At 41.3% G+C, this 21812-nt stretch overlaps 2 protein-coding genes across 7 annotated transcripts in view; one reads left to right on the top strand and one right to left on the bottom strand.

The window, feature by feature from the left end:
• Positions 1–20709, bottom strand: part of NDUFA9 (NADH:ubiquinone oxidoreductase subunit A9) — a 40997-nt gene extending 20288 nt beyond the window's left edge. The window contains exons 1-6 of the mRNA XM_038576545.1: positions 20557–20709; positions 14428–14598; positions 13934–14031; positions 10435–10526; positions 9551–9692; positions 3509–3611 (exon numbers count right to left, since the gene is read on the bottom strand). Coding sequence (XP_038432473.1) covers positions 3509–3611; positions 9551–9692; positions 10435–10526; positions 13934–14031; positions 14428–14598; positions 20557–20605 — 655 coding nt within the window. The 5' untranslated portion in view covers positions 20606–20709. The remainder of the gene's footprint in view (positions 1–3508; positions 3612–9550; positions 9693–10434; positions 10527–13933; positions 14032–14427; positions 14599–20556) is intronic.
• A 7-nt stretch (positions 20710–20716) lies between these two features.
• The window catches only part of AKAP3 (A-kinase anchoring protein 3), a 38407-nt gene continuing 37311 nt past the window's right edge, over positions 20717–21812 (top strand). For 3 of the 6 annotated variants that reach the window (XM_038576525.1, XM_038576526.1, XM_038576523.1), the window contains exons 1-2: positions 20719–20793; positions 21454–21675. The gene's annotated coding sequence lies outside the window, so the exon portion shown is untranslated. Of the gene's footprint in view, positions 20794–20826; positions 21106–21453; positions 21676–21812 lie in introns of those variants that run through there. The other 3 variants (XM_038576527.1, XR_005379756.1, XM_038576524.1) reach the window with 3 other exon arrangements.

The raw sequence follows: 21812 nt of genomic DNA, 5'->3' as shown, positions 1-21812 counted from the left end.
GATCATTTAATGGGGAATAACAATGTTTACAACAAATGATGCTGGGAGAACTGAAGATCCACATATAAAGGAATAAAATTGGACCTTGGCCTTATACCATATATGAAAATCAACTCAAAATACATCAAAGACCTTAACATAAGAGCTACAACTACAAAATCCTTATAAGAAAATATGGGGGAAAGCCTCGTGACACTGGGTTTGATCACTGGTAATGATTTCTTGGTGATACTACAACAACAGTAAAAAGAGAATTGGACTACATAAAAATTAAAAGCTTCTGTGCACTGAAGGACAGAATGAAAAGGCAGCCTACAATGCAATACAATATTTGTAAATCATATATCTGATAAGGGATTACCATCCAGAACATATAAAGAACTCCTGGGATTCAACAACAAATCCAATTAAAAAATGAGCAAAGGATGTGAACGGACATTTCTCCAAATAAGATACACAAATGGCTAACAAGCACAGGAAAAAATGCTCAACATCACTAATCATTACAGAAATGAAAATCAAAATGAAATATTACCTCACACCCATTAGGATGGTTACAATCAAAAGAAAGGGAAGGAAGGAAGGAGCCCCAGTAAATTTTATATTGTGTTTCTTACCACATTTCTTTTTTTAAATTGGAAGGTAATACAGAATGTGAAAAGACATGAGCAATCAGGGAAAAACACAGGATAGAACTAACTATCTAAATTGGATAAATGAACTGTGGTCCATTTATACCATGGGATATTATTCAGCTATAAAAAGAAATGAGCTATCAGTCATGGAAAGACACAAAGGAAACTTAAATGCAGAGGCTAAGTGAAAGAAGCCAATCTGACAGGGCGACATAGTATATGATTCCAAACATATGGTGTTCTAGAAAAGGCAAAACTATGGAGACAGAAAAAGATGAGTGTTTGTCAGGTAGTGGGGTGAGGAAGGAAGGATAAATAGGTCAAGCACAAGGAACTTTTAAGGCAATGAAACTATTCTCTGTGATACTCTAATGCTAGGTAGATGTCATTATACATTTGTCAAAATCCACAGAATGTTCAACATAAAGAATGAATCCTAATGTAAATTATGGACTTGAGTTAATACTAATGTATCAATATTGACTCATCAATTATAACAAATGTACCACACTAATGCCAGGTGTTAATTATAGAGAAAACTAGGACACCTGGGTGACTCATCAGTTAAGCGTCTAACACCTTAGACTCAGGGCATGATCCTAGAGTCCTGGTATCAAGTCCCACATCAAACTGGTACATTTGTGCAGCTGACTCAGCATCAAATGAGCGCACGTAGGGCTTGATGAGACCCACCGCCATCATGACCCCACCAAGGCAATCACTGTGTTCCTTCTATAAGGAAAATACTTCCAAAGAAAATACCTCCAAGATTAGATTGAACCACTCTGCCACCTCTGTACCCAGAGCCTTTTTTGTCACCCTACAATTTCAGAATACCGTTGGCACACGTCCTCTCAAACAAATTAATGTTCCTCTCAGCTGGCTCAAGTGACAGGAACAGATTCACATGCCAGCACCTGGGTCCATCCATTGGAAACTTCCTTTGAGAAACAGAGTATGACCGTGCAACCTTGGATGATCCTTTACCTCTTCCAACCGCACTTGGCACACTGGTGGAATGGGTACCCCCCACCATACCAGTCCCTGCCTCAAAGCTTCCCATCGCATGATGCAAGCAAAACGCTTCACACAGTGCCTGGCATATACCAAACGTTTAATAAAAGTGAAATGCTATCATTTTTAATAAGGATCAGTGATGTCAGTTCCCACTGCTTGGCACTCTGTGAAACAGGGTGTGCTTGGGAAGGCGAGGATAACACTGTCTTGATGCAGAGTGCAAGAGGGTGGTCCTCAAGAGTAGGGGAAGGGCAAGCGGCATTTACAGCTTACCCAGGTAGGGGACTGATTCTTGGTTTTATTTAAAAGCAACACAGAGGATGCCTGGGTAGCTCAGTGGGTTGAACCTCAGGCTCTTGGTGTTGGCTCAATGCATGATTTCAGGGTCCTGCTTGCGGGGGAGTCTGCTTCTCCCTCTCCCTCTACCTCTTTCTCCCTCTGCCCCTCTCCCTGCCCTTGCTCTGTCTCTCTCTCTCTCTCAAATAAATAGATAAAATCTTTTTTAAAAATAGAAATAAAGGGACTCCTGGGTGGCTCAGTGGCTGAGTTTCGCTCAGGATGTGATCCCAAGTCTGGGGATCACATCCCACATCAGGCTTCCTGCATGGAGCATGTTTCTCCCTCTGTCTCTGCCTCTGTCTCTCTCTCTCTCTCTCTCTCTCTCATTAATAAATAAAATCTTTTAAAAAAAAATAAATAAAAGAGAAAACTGTTGGGGGCAGAGATCAAGGAGTTAAAGGGTATGTGGGAGCTCTGTCTGTGCTTTCCACTCAACTTTTCTATAAACCTAAAACTACTCAAAAAAATTAAAGTCTATAAATTTTAAAACAATTTAGTAAGCCAAGAAAAAAAAAAGAACAGTAAATATAACAAAAGATACATGCCCTTAATATATAAAAAGCCTAAATAAATCAGTTAGGAAAACAGTTCTCAAAAAAACAAATACTTATGGGCCAAGGATGTATAAAGAAAACTGAAAAAAATAATATGAATGGCTAACAATGAAAAACAGGAAGCTACTGATAAAACTGTACCTCACTAACCATCCTAGTACTTCCTAGGAAGGTCAGAATCCTCTCCTAATACATAAGTGAGTAAGCTGAGAGGTAACTGGTAATTCAATAGAATCAGAAACTAAAGCGGATCCCATTCCACAGAGATTGCTATTAACAAGGAAGACCTACATCATCTCAGGATCATGAGATAGAGCCCTGAGTCGGGCTCCACACTCAGTGAGAAGTCTGCTTGAGATTCCCCCTCTCCCTCTGCCCTTCCCACAATGTGCGTCTGGGTTCTCCCTCTCTCAAATAAATAAATAAAATCTTAAAAAAAAAAAAAAACAAGGAAGACTGATTACCTGCACCTGACAAACTTATGATGTTGCCTCTTTGTCTTTCAAAACCAACATTTAGATGTTGGGGTCACGGCAGTCAGACTAAAACTGAGAGGGTAGTTTAGGAACCGGCTTCATATGAAAAATAAAAACAAGGCCAACGTTTAAGCACTGACTACGGACCAGGTGCTGTGACATGGGCAGCTTCATTTTGGTAACACACTACTCTTTTCATCGCCAGTTCAACACAAGGAAGCTGCCTCCCAGGTACATGCCACAGTCCCAGAACTAGTCAGTCTCTGCTTCCCCAGGCTGCACTCTTTCTGTGCATCTAAAGTGTTGCTTTCCATAGATAGTAACAAAGACCATGCTAGGCAGAGAACCTCTGGGGAGAAAAGGGCAACTGGGATAGAGAAAATATACCTGAGTCTGTCAATTCAGAGAACACTATTAGCTTGGGCTTAACTTTGACTTGGTTAACTAGTCTCCTCCTCTCTACAAGAATACAAGAAAGAATACATACTTGCAAAATGATTGAGGAATCTATCCTCTCTTCCAAAGATGTCCGATGGCTTTATGATAATGGCTTCTGGAAATGCATCTCTCACTTCCTTCTCTCCAACGGCCTTAACAACCAGCCAGATAAAAAAAGAGTTCAGAGATGAGTCAACAGAGCTTGCATTCTTTCCACTATCAGGATGTTACTTGTATTTCAAAAGTCAGTTTCTCCAGATTATGGTAGGATTCATAAAAGTCAGTTACAAAGAACTTTTTTATATATTATAAAAAGAAAACTGAAAAAAATAATATGAATGGCTAACAACGAAAAACAGGAAGCTACTGATAAAACTGTACCTCACTAACCATCCTAGTACTTACTTCCTAGGAGGGTCAGAATCCTCTCCTAATACATAAGTGAGTAAGCTGAGAGGTAATTCAATAGAATCAGAAACTAAAGCGGATCCCATTCCACAGAGATTGCTATTAACAAGGAAGACCTACATCATCTCAGGATCATGAGATCGAGCCCCAAGTGCTATTTAGCATACAAAAATGCCCTGCCTGTATGGCTCTTGTTGGGTTTCTTACTATATTTATCCTAGGGATAAATAGGCAGAAGAAAGGAGAATAACAACAGTAGTGGAATTTTTCCAGCCTCCATTTTTCTTTCTAATCACAGATTCTCTGGAAGGTGTCAACAATCTAGCAGTTGGCCAGAGAAAAGGGAGTGTGGTGGGAGGCCATGATATGGAAGTGACAGCACACATACCTATCCAGAGGAGTCAGGGACAGGTCAGGAAACTTCCTAACCTCTACACCCTAGCTTGCTACCATCTATCTCCTCCTAGATGAGGCCTCTTTCCATGCAGGTATCAGCACCCTGTCCAGCCTTCCTCTCCACCTGCACCACCACTGTGAGTGACATGTATGTCCAGGTGGACTTGAACCTCTGTTTCTTGAGCTTCTCAACTCCAATAACTTCCTTTTCTCTCTACTTCTGCCCCCTTCAGCTCATTCAGGCCACAAACCATTTTAAGAACTGCAATCGCCATTCTTCTCAAACTACATGAACATACCCTACTCTCCAAGGGCAAGCTCCCAATCTCCAGCTGCTGCTTCATCATCTGTTCCTGAGAGATCTGCTCATCACCTTCTCAGGAGCACTGTTTTCCTCCACATCAAGCCCTCCTAATTGCCTGAGACTAGATCCCATGGCCCAACTTTTCAATCACTCTCTTACCAATATTGTAATCTACCTCATCCTTTTGTCTTTACTCCACCCACCAGGCAAAATCCCAATTCTGAAAAAACCCCATCAGCCTCCTTCTTTGAGCCATGCACTCCTGCTGCCTTCAGAGCTGGAGGAAAATAAATACATAAAAATCATAAATTGGACAATTCAATAACCAAAAAAATTCCAATTTGATTAAAAATTGGGCAGAGGATCTGAATAGACGTATTTCCTGTAAAGACACACAGATGCTCAACAGGTACATGAAAAGGTGCCCAGAATCACTAATCATCAGGGATGTACTAATCAAAACCACAATGAGATATCACCTCACACCTTTTGGCATGGAAATGATCAAAAAGACAAGAAATAACAAATGTTAGGGAGGACGTAGAGAAAAGGGAACCCTTGTGCACTGTTGGTGGGAATGTAAATTGGTGCAGCCACTGTGGAAAACAACATGAGGGCTCCTCAAAAACTTAGAAATATAACTACCATATGATCCAGCAATTCCACTTCTGCTAATATATCTAAAGGAAATGAAAACACTAACTTGAAAAGATATCTGCATCCCGGTGTTCACTGCAGCATTATTTAAAATAGCCAAGACACGGAAGCAAGCTAAGAGTCCACTGGGAGATGAACGGATAAAGAAAATGTGATACACACACACACACACTGCAATATTACCCAGCCATCAGAAAAGAAGGAAATCTTGCCATTTGCTACAACAACATGAATGGCCCTTGAAGGCATTATGCTAAATAAAGAATTCAGACAAAGAAAGACCAATACCACATGATCTCACTTATATGTGGAATTGAAATTTAAAAAAAAGCAAACAGGGGCAGCCCGGGTGGCTCAGCAGTTTAGCGCCGCCTTCAGCCCAGGGCCTGATCCTGGAGACCTGGGTTCGAGTCCCACATCGGGCTCCCTGCATGCCCGAAAGAGCATGCTTCTCCCTCTGCCTGCCTTTCTCTCTCTCTCTCTCTCTCTCTCTCTCTCTTTCCCTCCCTCCCTGTGTATCTCTCATGAATAAATAGATAAAATCTTAAAAAAAAAAAAAAAAAAAAGGCAAACAAAAAACTCACCAAACTCATAGATACAAAGAACAAACTAACTGCCAGAGGCAGGGGCAAAGGGGATAAAAAGGAACAAACTTCTAGTTATAAAGTAAGATACCTTAGGATGTAACACATAGCATGACAACTCTAGGTAATAAGCTTGTATTGTATATTTGAAAGTTGCTAATAAAAGAGTAAATCTTCGGCATCTGAGTGGATCAGTGGTTAAGCATCTGCCTTCAGCTCAGGTCATGATCCCGGGGGCCTGGGATCGAGTCCCGCATTGAAGGAGCCTGCTTCTCTGTCTGCCTGTGTCTCTGCCTCTTGTAAATAAATAATTTTTTTTTTAAAGTAGATCTTAAAAATTCTCATCACAAAGGGGTACCTGGGTGGCTCAGTCGGTTAAGCATCTGACTTCAACTCAGTACATGATCTCAGGGTCCTGGGAATGAGCCCTGCATTGGGCTCTGCACTCAGCAGGGAGTCTGCTTGTCCGTCTCCCTCTGCCCCTTTCCCTCGATGTGCACACAAGCACACTCTCTAATAAATAAAATCTTAAAAAAAAAAAAAAGTTCTCATCACACACACAAAAAAATCTGTAACTATGTGGTGATGTTAACCAGACTTATTGTGGAGATCACAATATATACATATGTCAAATCATTACATTATACACCTGAAACTAATATATGTCAATTACACCTGAATTTTTAAAAAATCATAAATTGGTGCCACTATATACTCACATCATCGATTTTAACTTGGCCTTCAACATTTCCCACAAGTATGATTTTCTTCTAATTAGCTGTTCTCTCCTATGACAATTTCGAACATTCTCCATTCTATTCAGATTCCTCCCTTATTATTCTCTTCCTTCTAGTAAATGAGTTTACCTTCTCATCCAAAGAGAAAATACAACAGCAGACAAAACCATCTCACGTTGCTGCCAGAAAATCCACAACTCTAACCAGTACCCTCTCACCAGTACTTACACAATGTTAAGACCTTCCACCTTAAGAGGAAAAAAAGAATCCCAGTTCTATGTACCCCTCCAACTTCTTGCCCCCTCTCTCCTCTTACCAAACTACTTAAAATGCTGCCCCACTGCCTTAGCTCCTGCTCACGCTCTGTGCTCACCTGTGATTCCGCCCTGACACCTGCACCCAAACCATTCTTGACCAAATCATAGATGACCTTCATATCGATAGATCCAAGTTGACTCTCCAGTTCTTACCTCATTAGGCTTCTTATCAGCTTTCATAAGCAACGACTCCCTTCCTATAAACCGTCTTCCCTTGGCTTCCATGACTTTGCGCACTCTTTGTTTCCCTCCTACCTTGCCACATCCACTTCTTCTCAGTCTTTGTTTTGGTTTTTGCAGGTGCCTCCTTGTCTACCAGAGTACTAATCAATGGTATTCCTCTGGGCTCTGTCCAAAGTTCTCTCAATCTACGCTTTCTCATTAGGCAAACTTATTCTCAAACCTTGCTTCAATAACTGGTTTTTCTTGTAAAGATGTTATTTATTTGGGAGAGAGAGAGAGAGAGCAAGAGAGAGAGCATGAGCTCTCGGGGGAAGGGGCAGATAGAGAAGCAGGCTCCCCGCTGAGCAGGGAGCCCACTGAGGGGCTTGATCCCAGGACCCCAGGATCATGACCCACACTGAAGATAGACGCCCAATGGACTAAGACACCCAGGTGCCCCTAATTAACTGGTTTTATATCTCCAAACCAGACCTCACTTCTGAGCTCCAGGATCATAAATCCCACTCACCATCATTGTTACTTGGATGATTAACACACACTTGCAATGTAACCTGCATCCAAAACTGGATCATCCTCTTCCTTCTCTGTAAATACTATTTCTCAATCTTTGCTAAGCTTTGGAATCACCCAGCAAGAGTTAAAAATATTGGGATCCCTGGGTGGCGCAGCGGTTTGGCACCTGCCTTTGGCCCAGGGCGCGATCCTGGAGACCTGGGATCCAATCCCACGTCGGGCTCCCGGTGCACGGAGCCTGCTTCTCCCTCTGCCTGTGTCTTTGCCTCTCTCTCTCTCTCTCTCTCTCTCTCTCTGTGACTATCATAAATTAAAAGTAAATAAATAAATAAATAAATAAGTTAAAAATATTGATGCCTGAGTTCTATCCCCAGAGATTCTATTTTCATCGGTCATGGTGCAGGATTTTTCAAAGAAGTTCTTTCAGTGATTCTAATGGGCAGCTAATGGTAAGAACCACTGCCCGAAAGCCTTGTCTTTCTCACGTGTTTCTCCCCTTATATTCAACAGAAACCAAATCCACCTTGTGGTGTAAGCCATGGGGCTGGACATCTGAGTTTTCTCCCACCCTGGCCCTTCCAAACAACCATAGATTGAGCGGATTCTGTGAGTGCCAGTGTGGAGGCAGGCACAGAGTGTACACGCTCATTCTCCCTCATCCATGCAGTTTGAAAATGGTGAGGCTTGGATGCCCTACAAGCCAGTTCCATGACCATGAGAAACAAAGCTTACACAACAAAAAAGGCTGAGGGATGCCTGGGTGGCTCAGCGGTTGAGTGTCAGCCTTTGGCTCAGGGCGTGATCCTGGCGTCCTGGGATCGGGTCCCACATTGGGCACCCTACAGGGAGCCTGCTTCTCCCTCTGCCTTTCTCTCTCTCTCTGTCTGTCATGAATAAATACATAAAATCTTTAAAAAAAAAAAAAAAAAAAAAGGCTGAAAGAATCAAAGCTGAAACTCTGATGAACCTTGGCACCAATAGGGCTAAGCTTCCTTATTGTTGGATTTTTTCAGATATAGGGGCCTATAAACTCCCTTTATGTTTCAGCCAGATTACACTGAATTTTCAGATGCTAGCAATTAAATGCTCCTAACTGATAGATGTTCTCTCTCCACCATCATATTCTCCTATGGCACAGTTCCCTACTTTGCAACACTAGGCAGAAGTGGAATTATTTTCCTCAATGGACTAGAAAGCAGACATGGGCTAAGACCATGTCTGTTTTATTCACTACACTATACACCACCTAATACAATATGCAGCACACAGAAGGTACTTACTAAATCATTTGTTCAATAAAGAATGCAGTGGGTCAAAAAAGTTGGGAGCCACTGGCAAAGAACTCAGTGGCCTTATAAATTTGACCCAAAGTGGCTCATCATAGCAGAAAACAAATGCCAAAGACAGTCAGATACTGCAATTTCTCTGAATCCCTGACAATAAAGACATTTCATGTTAGACTGACTCCAAATCAGAATGGTCAATACCTAGATACAATCTCGATGACAATGTGGTTTCTGGAAGTATAAAAAGCCTACATACTATATTTCCTTGCCAAATATTTATCCCTGTCATTCTCAGCCTTTACATTATGCTTACAACAAGAGCTACATAAGACCATGACTACGCACAAGGTTTGAGGGAAAAAAATGGCCTTTTAACCTTGTAGGTAAAACACAGGTAGGACTCTTTCGGCAGGAATAACACTCTACTCTTATGAAGTTTACTATATAATTCTATTATGCCCCAAGCAACTTTCAGCATTTGAGAACAGGTAATAATGCTCTATCCATCTCTGAAGCCCGTTACCATAGTTCCCTACAAACAGAAGGCACTCAAAAGAAATGCCAGAACACAACACACACATCAATCTAATTCTAAATCTGGAGAATTAGAAACCCCTTTTAATTCTGGATATGTCAATGAGAAACTCTTCTCACTTAAGTCATGTTTCGAAGGGGCCAAGAAACTCCAGCTCTGTGAACCACTTACCTTATTTCTCAGATACCTAGAAGAGCTTTTAATATCAGCATTCAGATGTGAAACATGAATGAATTTTTCAACTCCAGCTTCCTTGGACACTTTGGCAATTGCTTGGGGAATCTTCACGAAAACATCCTCAAAATCAAAGTTTCTGGAAGAAGGAAGAAAAAGGGATCAGTTAAGAAAACCTGACTCCGGATCCCAAAGCTTTCTGTGATAAGCTGGTTTTCATACTATTACTATAATTCATAATAGTTAAACTTGTAAATGGCAATGATTTAACACAGGGTCAAAATTAATATATATATATATATATATACACACATATGTGTATTTTTGATATACATATAAATTTTACTGCTCATCACTACTATACATAATTGAAGTACTGTATATATTACCTAATTTATTACTATAAGTTATAAATCAGTATACATAATATTCTCGGACCTCAAGGAATCCCAAGGCTGAGACCCTTTGAGAACATCTCACTGTAGTGGTTGGGTAGGGAGCGGGGAAGTGTTGGGAGCTAAAGAGGGACCCACTTTTTATCCCTGGGTTTGTTTCCCTCAGGGGAAAAAAAAAAAAAAAAAACTAAAAAAAATCAATCTCCAGTTTAATGCAATAACATTAACATCAAGTTGATGACACCAACCATACTGACACAATCCATACTGGCTTTTTATGGGTAGCACATCACTTTGTTTACTTATACCAGACTAAATCTCCTGAAAGAGGGTTTTGGGGTATGTAAGTAAACAGGTGTTCAATCAATGCTTAATGGACTTTAAAAATGTGACAACTATAATGCCTGACATTAGAAGGTATCCAATGAATATCTACTGAACCCTAAGACAGCATATACAAAGAAAACACAAGAGCCAAAGACTTACTTGGTTTCCCATTCTCGCCCAATAAGATTAATGACCACATTGCTGTGCTTCACTGCTCTTTGGATAGAATCTTTGTTTCTCCCATCCCATTCCTATAAGAACAGAAGTCAGTCAGATGCAAACATAAGGGCAAGTTTCAAAACAGGGCCTGTTATAGTCATAATATGGTACCATTTCATGCAGGCTCCATTTATTATAAGAGGAATGGTCATGAGGTCTCACATTCCCTGCTGGTTCTCTGACTCTCCTTGAGACAAATAGGTCACAGTATATCTGTTTTATTCAGGTAATGAAATGATAGAATTAGAAAAGACAATATCCATTTTTAGTGGGGCACATCCATTTCTGACCACCCACCTGCCCCCCGCAAGTTTGTAAGGGATTCTAGTTACCAAATCTCCCCTCCTGAAATAAAGCCTAAGAGCCTTTGGGAGGAAAACTGTCTTTCCCTTTTTGCAGTAACCAGCCACCGACTGAAAAACAGGAGTTATCTATCTCTTCAAGGCTAACATTAAATTGGGAGCATTCATGACTTTTTCTTTTTAACTGTTTTCTCTTTATAATCCTGGATCTAGCCATTTCTACTCTAAAGATGTTAAAACAACACTCAGGGAGGAGTGACCTGCCTAAAGGAGCAGAGTGAGCCAATGGCAGATTTCAGTGTAGAACTAAATGTCTGAGTAGCGATTCAGGCCTATAGTCACGTTGATGGTTCTTGTCCAAAATCGAGACTGGGGATTAAATAACCCCAGACAAAGTAAAGCATTTTCTACGTTAAGATAAGACTGGATTTTTTAAACATTTCAATGAAAGAAAATAAATAGTAAGAAGTTCTTAGGGTCAACTGCTAAGGTATATGTATGAGTGGCAAGGGAAAGTGAGAAAGGAAGGCTGAAGGGTAGTGAGCAGGGGCAGAGGGCGGTGCAATTTAGAAAAGAGAGACAGGGCTACAGAAAACAGACACAAGATCAAAAGATGAAGCCCGCAGCAGGACAAACTAGTTACAACTGATGAAGGAGGGGGTTACAAGAGACGTACACAGTGACAGCTGCAGAGTCAGACAGGAATGCAAATTCCATTTGCCTTTTACAAACTTGGTAAAACTTCTCTCTCTGACCCCCACGTAAAATTTGAAAATACAACCTACCTCATGGGTTTGCTATAAAGATTAAGTAAAACAGACATAAAATCTGTAGCACAGTAAGTTAACATATCTAACCAAAAAAAGGAGTTCTTCACATAAAGAGCTAAAGAAGGCTTTTCTTAGAAAAGATGGCAAGGGTGGAAGAAAAAGAATCCAAGAAAACTCAGAGTGAAGGAGCTTGAGACATAACTGCAGGAAGGGCCCAAGAGGGTGGCCTGGAGAGAAAGAATTAAAAGGAAATCCAATTCCCAGGGAGAAGGCCCAGGGGATACAGTCATGTTAGCAAACCAAGTAGTTGTTCAGACAACTTCCAACAGAGACTACAGCAGGGAAATCAGTACCCCACACCTAGTATGGTCCATCCTTCTCAAAAATAAACAATAGAGTGAAGTCTTCCCATTTTACCTTTCTTGTACTTCCACTTTTGTAAACATTATTATATTCAAAGTTCTATGTTTGGGGCACCTGGGTGGCTCACTGGTTAAATGTCGACTCTTGATTCTGTTTCAGGTCATGATCTCAGGGTTGTGGCATTGAGCCCCATGTCAGACTCCATGCTGGGCACGGAACCTGCTTAAGATTCTCTCTCTCTCTCCCCTCTGCCCCTCCCCTCCATCTCTACTACTCTCATGCTCACTCATTCTCTCTCTCATTCAAAAAAAAAAAAAAAGGTTCTATGCTTAGTCCCCATGTTCTCTGTTAACACTGAGAACTCCCTGCAGTCTTATTCATCAAGACATGTTCATAATTTAGGTCAATGTGGCACTCAATAAATACCTATGGGAAGAATGGAATATAGATCATATAGCTCAATTCCAATGACTGCATCTACCAGCCAAAGTTTTCACCTATTATTTGTGAAAAACTTTAATTCTGAGGATTGACAAAGTAACCAATAATCCCAAGTCATAAAGAAACTAGAAAGAAAATAAGCTCCTGTAACTAACAGTAAGACCAAGAAGATATTTGAGAATAAGATTTTCAGGAAAGAAAAACACTTTAGCAACAAGAAATTTCCAACATAATATACTTAGCTTGTGAACATTCAGTAAGGAATAAATGAAAATGCTATTAAAAATACATAGAAATTCATTTTTTAAAAAGATTTATTTATTTATTTATTCATGAGAGACACAGAGAGAAGCAGAGGGAGAAGCAGGCTCCTCGCAGGGAGCCTGATGTGGGACTCGATCCCAGGACTCTGGGACCACGCCCTGAACCAAAGGCAGACCCTCAACTACTGAGCCACCCAGGCGTCCCAAAAATAAGTAAGAATTTAAGAGAGATCACAAATAATCTGCAGGAATAGATCAGAGATCTTAAGGATGTTTACCAAATATTTTTTAAAAGGGGAAGTGTGTACATGGAAGAGCTCAACTCCATATAAAATGATAAAAGCAGGACAATTTAGCCAGAAGAACAGGAGGACTGAGCATGAATGCCCAGAGTGTTTCTGAACAGGATAACTGCAGGCACTGGGGACAGTGTAACTCTTTGTGGAAAGGGACTGCCCTGGGCACTATATGATATTTAGCATCCCTGGTCCCTAGCTAAGAAATCAGTATAAACTTCAGTCATAATGGCAACCGAAAAGGCCAACACATTTTTAATCACCTCCCTGAAGGGTCTGCCTTACCCTGTTCCCAGCCCCCACCCTCCTTGCCTCATTGGCAACTCTTGGTCTAAACAATAGGGAAGCACAGCGAGCACTGTTCTAAGTTCATTCTGTGCCAAGGAAACTTAAGTTATAAAACACCCTATTTGTGATCTCCACCATCTACAGAAGCACTGTCCAAAGGAAATATAACATGAGGCAGATAAGCCATCTAAATTTTCCACCAGTCACTTCTAAAAGAGTAAAAAGAAACAGGTGAAATTCATTTGAATAATATACTTTCTTTAACCTAGTATATCCAAATATTATTTCACTATGTAATAGGTGTAAGAAATTATTAATGATATATATCATTTTCTTTGTACTAAGTCTTTGAAATCTGGTGTGTATAATTACAGCACATCTTAATTAAGATTAACCAGTAATGTGGTAAATAAAGTTTTATTAGAACACAGCCACTTCCTTTCATTTATACATTATCTATGGCTGCTTTCAGGCTAGAAGCACAGACCTGAACAATCATGAAAAGATCCTATGACCTACAAAAGCTAAAATATTTACTATCTGGCCCTTTACAGAAAACGTTAGTCAACTGCTGGGCAAGAGTTTACAAGAATGGGTGAATAAAGGATGCCCTCGGTTCACTCTGGAATGAAACTGCTGCTCTCTCTCTCTCTCCTAAAAATGACCTCCGTAATTTGTATCTGTCAACTCCAATAATCAGTCATACAGGCTCTTACCAGAAAGATAATCTGACCCAGGTCACCCATGGGACGAAGGTGCATGGTGTCATATGGGTCACACCGATAGGGTATGATCACCTGTGATCCCATACGTCCTAAGAAAGAATGGATTGAAGCAAGGATCAACATTAACATAATATGGATACTTCATATGACAGTGATTTGGTAAATATTTAACTTCTAGTATAAGTGAATGGATATCATGTTTTACAAAAAGCATATTTTGCTGTGCTAGAGATGCTATAACTTTTCGGAGACCCCTATTCCTGTCTCAACATCCTATACAGGAAGCATGATAATACTTCCCAATGTAGAGCAGATCAAAATTACATAAATCCAAGGTAGAAGTAATGTGTGCAACACTGTTAAATTGAAAAGAAACATGGCTCCTGGCTTCTCATTAGGGTTGCCTAATTAGGCATTTATTAGGTAGGACAACCCTACCTAATAAATGGCACTGGAGCACAGGGAACTCAAAGAATTTTACTTACCAAGGTGGTTGACAACATAGCGGCCCAGGAATCCTGTTGCTCCAAACACAGTGGCCACAACCCCACTGACTGAGGAACGCCCACCTTTCCCATGAGGTATGAGTGCATGATGAAGCTGGCGCCGGAGTGGGCCATGAAACATAGCTGTGGCTCTTGCAGTAATAGAAGAACCTTAAACAAAACCCAGAGTGTACAAAAATGGCAAATGTTAACATAAGAGTATGAATAACCTATTTTCCCAGAAACTGGTAACATTATTTTGCTATCAGTACTTTCATATACTTAAGTTTAAAAAGAACTTTTCAATTAAAAGTTGTGATTTAATTAATTGCCAACATCAATAATAAACACAAACTACTGCAACAAAGAATCTATGTCATAGGAAATACATAAAAATTAGAAAGTACAGTTGATCCTTGAACAACAGGGGTTTGAACCGTGTGGGTCCATTTATATGTGGATTTTTTTCGATAAATACAGCAGAGTACTCTACGTTCTCTTTGTTATGATTTTCTCTAATAACATTTTCTTTTCTCTCACTTTATTGTAAGAACACAGTATATAGTATATATGTAAAACGTACAGAATATGTTAATCAACTTTATGTTACCAGTAAGGCTTCTGGTTAACAGTAAGCTAGTTTTAGGGGAACAAACAAATTTTTGACTGCAGGGATGGGAGAGGGAGGGGTCAGTGCCCCTAACTACTTGCATTGTTCAAGAGTCAACTGTAAAATCCCTCTCCCTGCCCTATAGGATACAATACACCTTGGAAGATAAATCACATTTAAAAAAACTAAGAGAGTATAAACCTGCATAGTAAAAGGAACTGAGAGAATGCAAAGAAAGGGAGCAATAAAATAGATAATTATGAGGAATAATTCCTGGGTAAAGTGTGTTTTGGGGGGGCTTTTCTTCCAGTTTGAGAAATTTCTGACATATATCACTGTGTAAGTTTAAGGTATACAGCATGGCGGTCTGATTTCTACATAGTATGAAATGATTACAAAAGGTTCAGCTTATGTTCATCATCTCATAGAGCTACAAAAGGAAAGAAGAAAAAAACAACCTCTTCCTTGTGATGAGAACTCAGCATTAACTACCTTACTGCTCCTATGTATCCTACAGCAACATTAGCTAAGTCGCCATATTGTGCATTATATCACGAGCAGTTCTTTATAACTGTAGGTTTGTACCTTTTGACCACTTTCCTCCAGTCCCCCCTCCTGCAACCCTCTGCTTCTGGGAACCACAAGTCTGAGCTCTTTTTCTATGAATTTGGGGTTTTTTTTAATCCTATATATAAATGAGATCATACAGTATTTGTCTTTCTCTAACTTATTTCACTTAGCAGAGTGCCTTCAGTGTCGATCCACAGTGACACAAATGGTAGGATTTCCTTGTTTTTTATGGCCAAATAATATTTCATCGCATATAAATACCACAACTTCTTTATCTGTTCGTCCCACAATGAACACTTAGGTTGTTTTCATGTCTCGGATATTATAAATAATGCTGCAATAAACATGGAGTGCAGATACCTTTTTGAGTTTTTCATTTCCTTTAACATATTAGCAGAAGTGGAATTGCTGGATCATATAGCAGCTGTATTTTTAATTTTTTGAAGAAGCTTCATGTTGGCCATAGTGGCCATTCCCTTTCCTCCACATCCTCGCTAACATTTGTTCTCTTGTCTTTTTGATCATGGCAACTCTAAAGTATGAGCTGATACCTCACTGTGGTTTTAATTTGCATTTCCCTGATGACAAATGATGTTGAGCACCTTTTCATGTACCTGTTGGCCTTCCACATACCCTCTCTGCCCATTTTTAAATTGGGTTATTTGGAGGATTTTTGCTATTGAGCAATAAATTAGTTTGAGAAATAGAGAGGAATATCAGAAAGAATAGACTTCTGTGTGAAGCACATAACACTTGTAACAATGCAGATGTGGGAATGAAAAAGCCCAATGCAGGGAACAGAGGATTTACCTGGAACAGACTCTGAAACCTGATAACGAATGAAAAAATAAAGTTGACATACATGCTCGAAGCAGAGGACTGCTAGTAGAGAACATTTTTTTTTAAGAGTATAGTTCAGACAACATAAAGCTATTGAAAATCATCAAAACTAATGACAAAATGAGTGTTTCTCAAACCTCTATTTCTTTTTCATAGGCTTGGGTTCATGGATTAGAAGGAACCCTCTAAGTTTCTGCATCAGTGTTTAAACCTTCTCCACACTTTATGTAAGGAGACCACGTGGCATTAGTGTGGACATCTGCAAGGTTGGGAAACACTACTTCCACTACTGCAGACCATTCTCATTGGAGCCACTCTAACAGAAGGTTCCACCACATGAGAGATCAATGATTGTTTCCCAGCAGCTTTGATCCCTATGTTCCTCTGGAATGACCAAGAACAAATCTAACCCCTCTCCTGCATTTAAGTGCAGTGATGGTATCTCTACTAAGTCTTCTTCAGATTTCACATCCTCAGTTCCATCAACCCTTCTTCATTCGGCAGAGATGTAAAACTCCTTCGGAATCACACTCCCAATTTTCAAGTCTCTTGAAAGAGGGTAGAGTTTTTGAGCAAGCTACCTAACTTTCAGGGAGTAAGTAAAAAAACAACTAAACAGTTTAAACTGCTGATAAATTTCTGCTCCACTCAACAAACTGTTTGTCAATAGCATTGGTGCTTTGTAAACTTGGGGAAAACTAAAAGAAACAAATAGGAATGGCTTTAGGAAATCTGTGTTTGAAAAAAAGAAAGAAGGAAGGAAGGATGGTAAGTAACTAAATAAGTCTGTGTCTGTTTTCTGCACATGATTCTCCAGTGGCACTCTGCCCAGAAACCATGAGTTTTTCCCTATCCAAAAGCATGAAATTAGAGAAAAAGCCTAGCTTACTGAACAGTGACTGAAACCACAAAGATGAAAAACACTTATTGCAGACTGGACACATAACAAACTTATCACAATAACAGCTAAATTTACAAAGCTGTTAGCAGATGCTGGCCATTGTTCTATGTGCTCAGTAGGTATTATCTTATTTAATACTATTCTTACTGTCACTTTACAGATGAGGAAACTCAGGCTCAAAGAGTTTAAGTGACTTGGCTGAAAAGCCAGCAAAGGAAATTGAAAAGCAGCCCAGTAAGGTAAGGGGAGAACAAAAGGAAATGAAGGAAATGGTATCCAGAAGACAAATGAAGAAAGGGACTGACAGAGGTAATAGTTAGCTCTATCAAAGGCTGCTGAAAAGTAAAATAGGTTGGGGATAGAGGATCACAGACCTAGAAGATATTGGTTTTGAATGCCTTTAATAAGAGCTATTTTATTGCAGTAGGAATGACAGCCTAACCCGAGCAGGCAAGAGAGAATGTAAGGCAAGGAAGTGGGATAAAGAGTATCGATGATTCTTCCAGAGAGACAATGTAAAAGGGGCGGGGGAGGGACTAGAAGAACATGAGAACAGGATTTGTTATTTATTTATTTATTATTTATTTATTTATTTATTTATTTATTTATTTATTTTAAAGATTTTATTTATTTATTCACTAGAGACACAGAGAAAAGCAGAGACACAGGCAGAGGGAGGAGAAGCAGGCTCCACGCAGGGAGCCCAATGCGGCACTCGATCCCAGGACTCCAGGATCACGCCCTGAGCCAAAGGCAGACGCTCAACCACTGAGCTACCCAGGCGTCCCAGGATTTTTTATTTAATATAACTTTTTTTTTAAGGTTTTATTTATTTATTCATGAGAGACACAGAAAGAAAGGCAGAGGGAGAAGCAGGCTCCCTGCAGGGACCCTGATGTGGGACTCGATCCCAGGACCCCAGGATCATGACCTGAGCTGAAGGCAGATGCTCAACCACTGAGACATCCAGGTGCCCCTTATTATAACATTATACACTAATGGAAATGATCCAGTAGAAGGAAGAAAGCACTTAGAATAGTGTCTGGTATATAGTTTGAACTACATAAATGATAGCTATTGTTATTATTACTGAAAATGTTTTTCATTTCAAAATTATATCACATTTTTGTATCCACTGATTCCTCTTACAAAACCCACTTTGGGGACCACTGGACTAAAGTGCTTGACTTGCAAAGTCCTCCACTATTTGATCCCATCTAACACATTCAACTGTCTTTCCTACTATTATTCCATATCTACCGGTCATCATTTCACTGCCTCCTACGTACTTTGTGATTCCATTCTCATCACCTTGTCCTTGCCCATGTCAGGAAAATGCCTAGCTTCTCCGAATTTCCAAATCATAACAACTCTTAAAAAAAAAAAAAAAATCCGTGGAAGCACTGCAGTTCTCCACTGGCCTTCCAATCTTCCCTTACTACTTCAAATGATACTAATCTTTCCCTTTTCTGATTTCCTATGGTATTTAGTAGTCTCTCCACATTTTGTCATATATAACTGTTTTATGCAGTTCTGTTTTATAGTGTTTTGATTATGTTACCACTAGACTTGCTCTCCAGAGTTTATGCAAAAGCTTATTTTACCCAGAGACAATAAAGCATAGCAGTTAAGAGCACAAACTACAGGTTCAGTTTTTTTTTTAAAAAAAAAAAAGTAAATTAAAGCAAAACTATTTATGAAAATATTTAGGACTATGGTTAGCAGATAGCCAATAGCAAATGGCAGTTATTTTCCTTCATGATCTACATCATGTCACAGCAATGTAATTAATACCTTCACAAGAACCAGCCAATGTCTTTGCAAAGAAGTCATGGCTACATAACCATCCACTATAAATGATGTGAACCAATCACCTTTCCAGTGGTAGGCAGGAGCTCTACCCAAGACGGAAAATAGGAAAGCACCCCCCAAATACTCCCGGACTTGCTCCTCTGCCTAAACATCAGAATGACTTGTGGAATTCTTTAAAACCTAAAGTGCAAGGAGTCAATCTCAAAAATTCTGATTCAAAGCTCTGCGATGAGGGATCCCTGGGTGGCGCAGCGGTTTGGCGCCTGCCTTTGACCCAGGGCGCGATCCTGGAGACCCGGGATCGAATCCCACGTCGGGCTCCCGGTGCATGGAGCCTGCTTCTCTCTCTGCCTGTGTCTCTGCCTCTCTCTCTCTCTCTGTGTCTATCATGAATAAATAAATAAAATCTTTAAAAAAAAAAAAAAAAAGCTCTGCGATGAGTCTCCATTTTTATCTTTTCTAAAGCACTAAAAATGATTCCGACATGCTGCAGCTCATTTTGAGAGCAAGTGGGACTTGATAATGACTTGAATGCACCATGGAAAAACACAACTTCTAGAGGCTAATTGGGGCAAATCAGTGAAAGGGCGGAGCGGGAAGAATGATCATGAAGTGTGACTGCATTCCCCATTTCCTGGCTTTTCTTGCCTCGCCTTCCGAGTGTAGGAGCAAAGGAGTATTTTCAAAGTGCGGGCCATGACAGCAGATCCCATCAGAAGGGAAGGAAAAATGAACAACGTCAAGATGTCCCGAAGCTATTGCTGTTATTACCGAAAATGTTTCATTTCAAAAGTGGTCCCCAGAGTGGGTTAAACCCTAAGGAGTCCCCTACTCTTCCCTCGCTCCCCCAACCCCCGGGGCCTGCAGCGAACACACCGGACACAGGCAAGAATGCTTTGGACTTAAAAACTGCTTTCACGAATGCTACTGTATTTAACCCGCTTCAGAAACCCCGTGACGCTGTGGTATTCCCATCATTCCCACTGTAACGTGAAGAAGCTGGAATTGAGGTCTGCACAAGGGCATACAGGGAGTCCGCCGAAGACTTTCACTATCCTTTTTTTCCATCCTTTTCGGGTTCCTCCCCGCCACCTCCCGAACGCCCCGCCGCCGGCCACGCGCACAGTCCTCGTCACCTCAAACCCTTACAGCCCTATCCTTTAGTAGGTGTCCCCTACTTCCTCCATTCCCCTTCCCGTTGCTCACGTTGGCTCAGCACAGACCCCTGAGCCGGGGAGGGGAAAAGGAAAGCTGAAAACTACAGGCAGCCCCAGACCTAGAAAGACCAAGGTGCCTGCGGGGTTGGAGTGACCGCTGCGGCACGGCGCAACTCCCAGCACTTCTGATCCCCGTCTCGGAAAGACAACCGGGGGCCGATGTTCCCGGTGACACTTACGTGACATTGGCAGGGCCCGGACAAGCCGGGGGTGAGCGGCGGCCGCCATCTTCTCCCACAACCCCCCGCGGCCGGCGCCCCAACCCAGTACGGCTACCGAGCCGGGCCAAAAGCGATCTTCCGCGCGTGTCTGCGCAGGCGCTAAGCGGGCAGCGAAGGGCGGGTCAGGGATTGGGGCGGCTGTAAGGAGGGGAGCTGGGGAAAGGGAGCGAGGCCCGAGACGAGAAGGGAAGCGAGGTGGGACGCAGAGAAGGGGAGGAGGGCAAGCAATAGAACTGAGGCTGTGCACGCCCGACTGGCCACGCACGCTCTGTCCTCGGAGCCGAGCCGAGCCCTTGCTGTGCCCTTTACCCGATAGGCTCCCAGGGTCTGCTCGAAGGAAAGTTCTCTGACGCCCCAGGTGGCCATCGTTCCGCCGCCGGCCTGCTGTCATTACTTCAATGACGCTTATCACCACCTGGCAGGACTCCAGGGATTCTTAACCCGGAGTGTGACTCGAGAGCGGGCTCAAGGAATTCTGTGAACCTCCTGAAGCGTTCAGTGTAGTGGGTGTGTGTATGCCACTGCACATTTTTCTAGAAGGAGACTCAGCATTGAGTCTAGAACGACAGTTTGTGATTTTTATTTCCTTGACTGTGGGCCTCTTTGAGAATCTGCACTGTTGCAGAATACAGGTTTCTGGAGCCCGAGGAGGAGGCAGAAAGGTTGAACGCTTGCAGTTTTAAATGTCTTCTTCTGGCCACTCAGGTTTTCTGAGTGGAAGACAGGAACCAGCAGCAGCTTGTCCTGAGACATCTGCCCGGGTTTATCAGAAAACAAACTAGTTTGGGGCGTCTTTCTAGATTTGGCAATTCTTTCAGTGCTTTGGGGTTTGTTTTGCTTTGTTTTGTTTTTCAGGAAGAAAGTCCTGTGCGTTGCCTGGAGGGACAAAGGGCCCTAATGAGTAGAGGTTGCCTATTACTAGGCTTGTTGATTTGTGGTTCCCCACTCGATCCCACCTCCACTGTTTCTTGAAGCCTCACGTGCAAAATTGAATTGGAACAGGAAAGGAACTCTTGAAGACTCATTCAGTGTTCACCCAGTATTTAAAATTCCCCGATACTTGAGTCTGGGGTCAATGTGAGTACAAAACACCTAACTGGTTCTGATAAACTGCCAGACTCCATTAGCAGCAGCAGCCTCCTAACACCTGTGCAGCAGGGCAAGCCTGCTGTTTTACATCTCCAAGTCAAACTCTGTCTCATGTCCTCAATACT

The sequence above is a fragment of the Canis lupus genome, chromosome 27 (assembly GCF_011100685.1).
Source record: "Canis lupus familiaris isolate Mischka breed German Shepherd chromosome 27, alternate assembly UU_Cfam_GSD_1.0, whole genome shotgun sequence".
Lineage (NCBI taxonomy): Eukaryota > Metazoa > Chordata > Mammalia > Carnivora > Canidae > Canis > Canis lupus.
The sequence above is the reverse complement of the archived record's forward strand: the minus strand, read 5'-3'. Positions and strand labels throughout refer to the sequence as shown.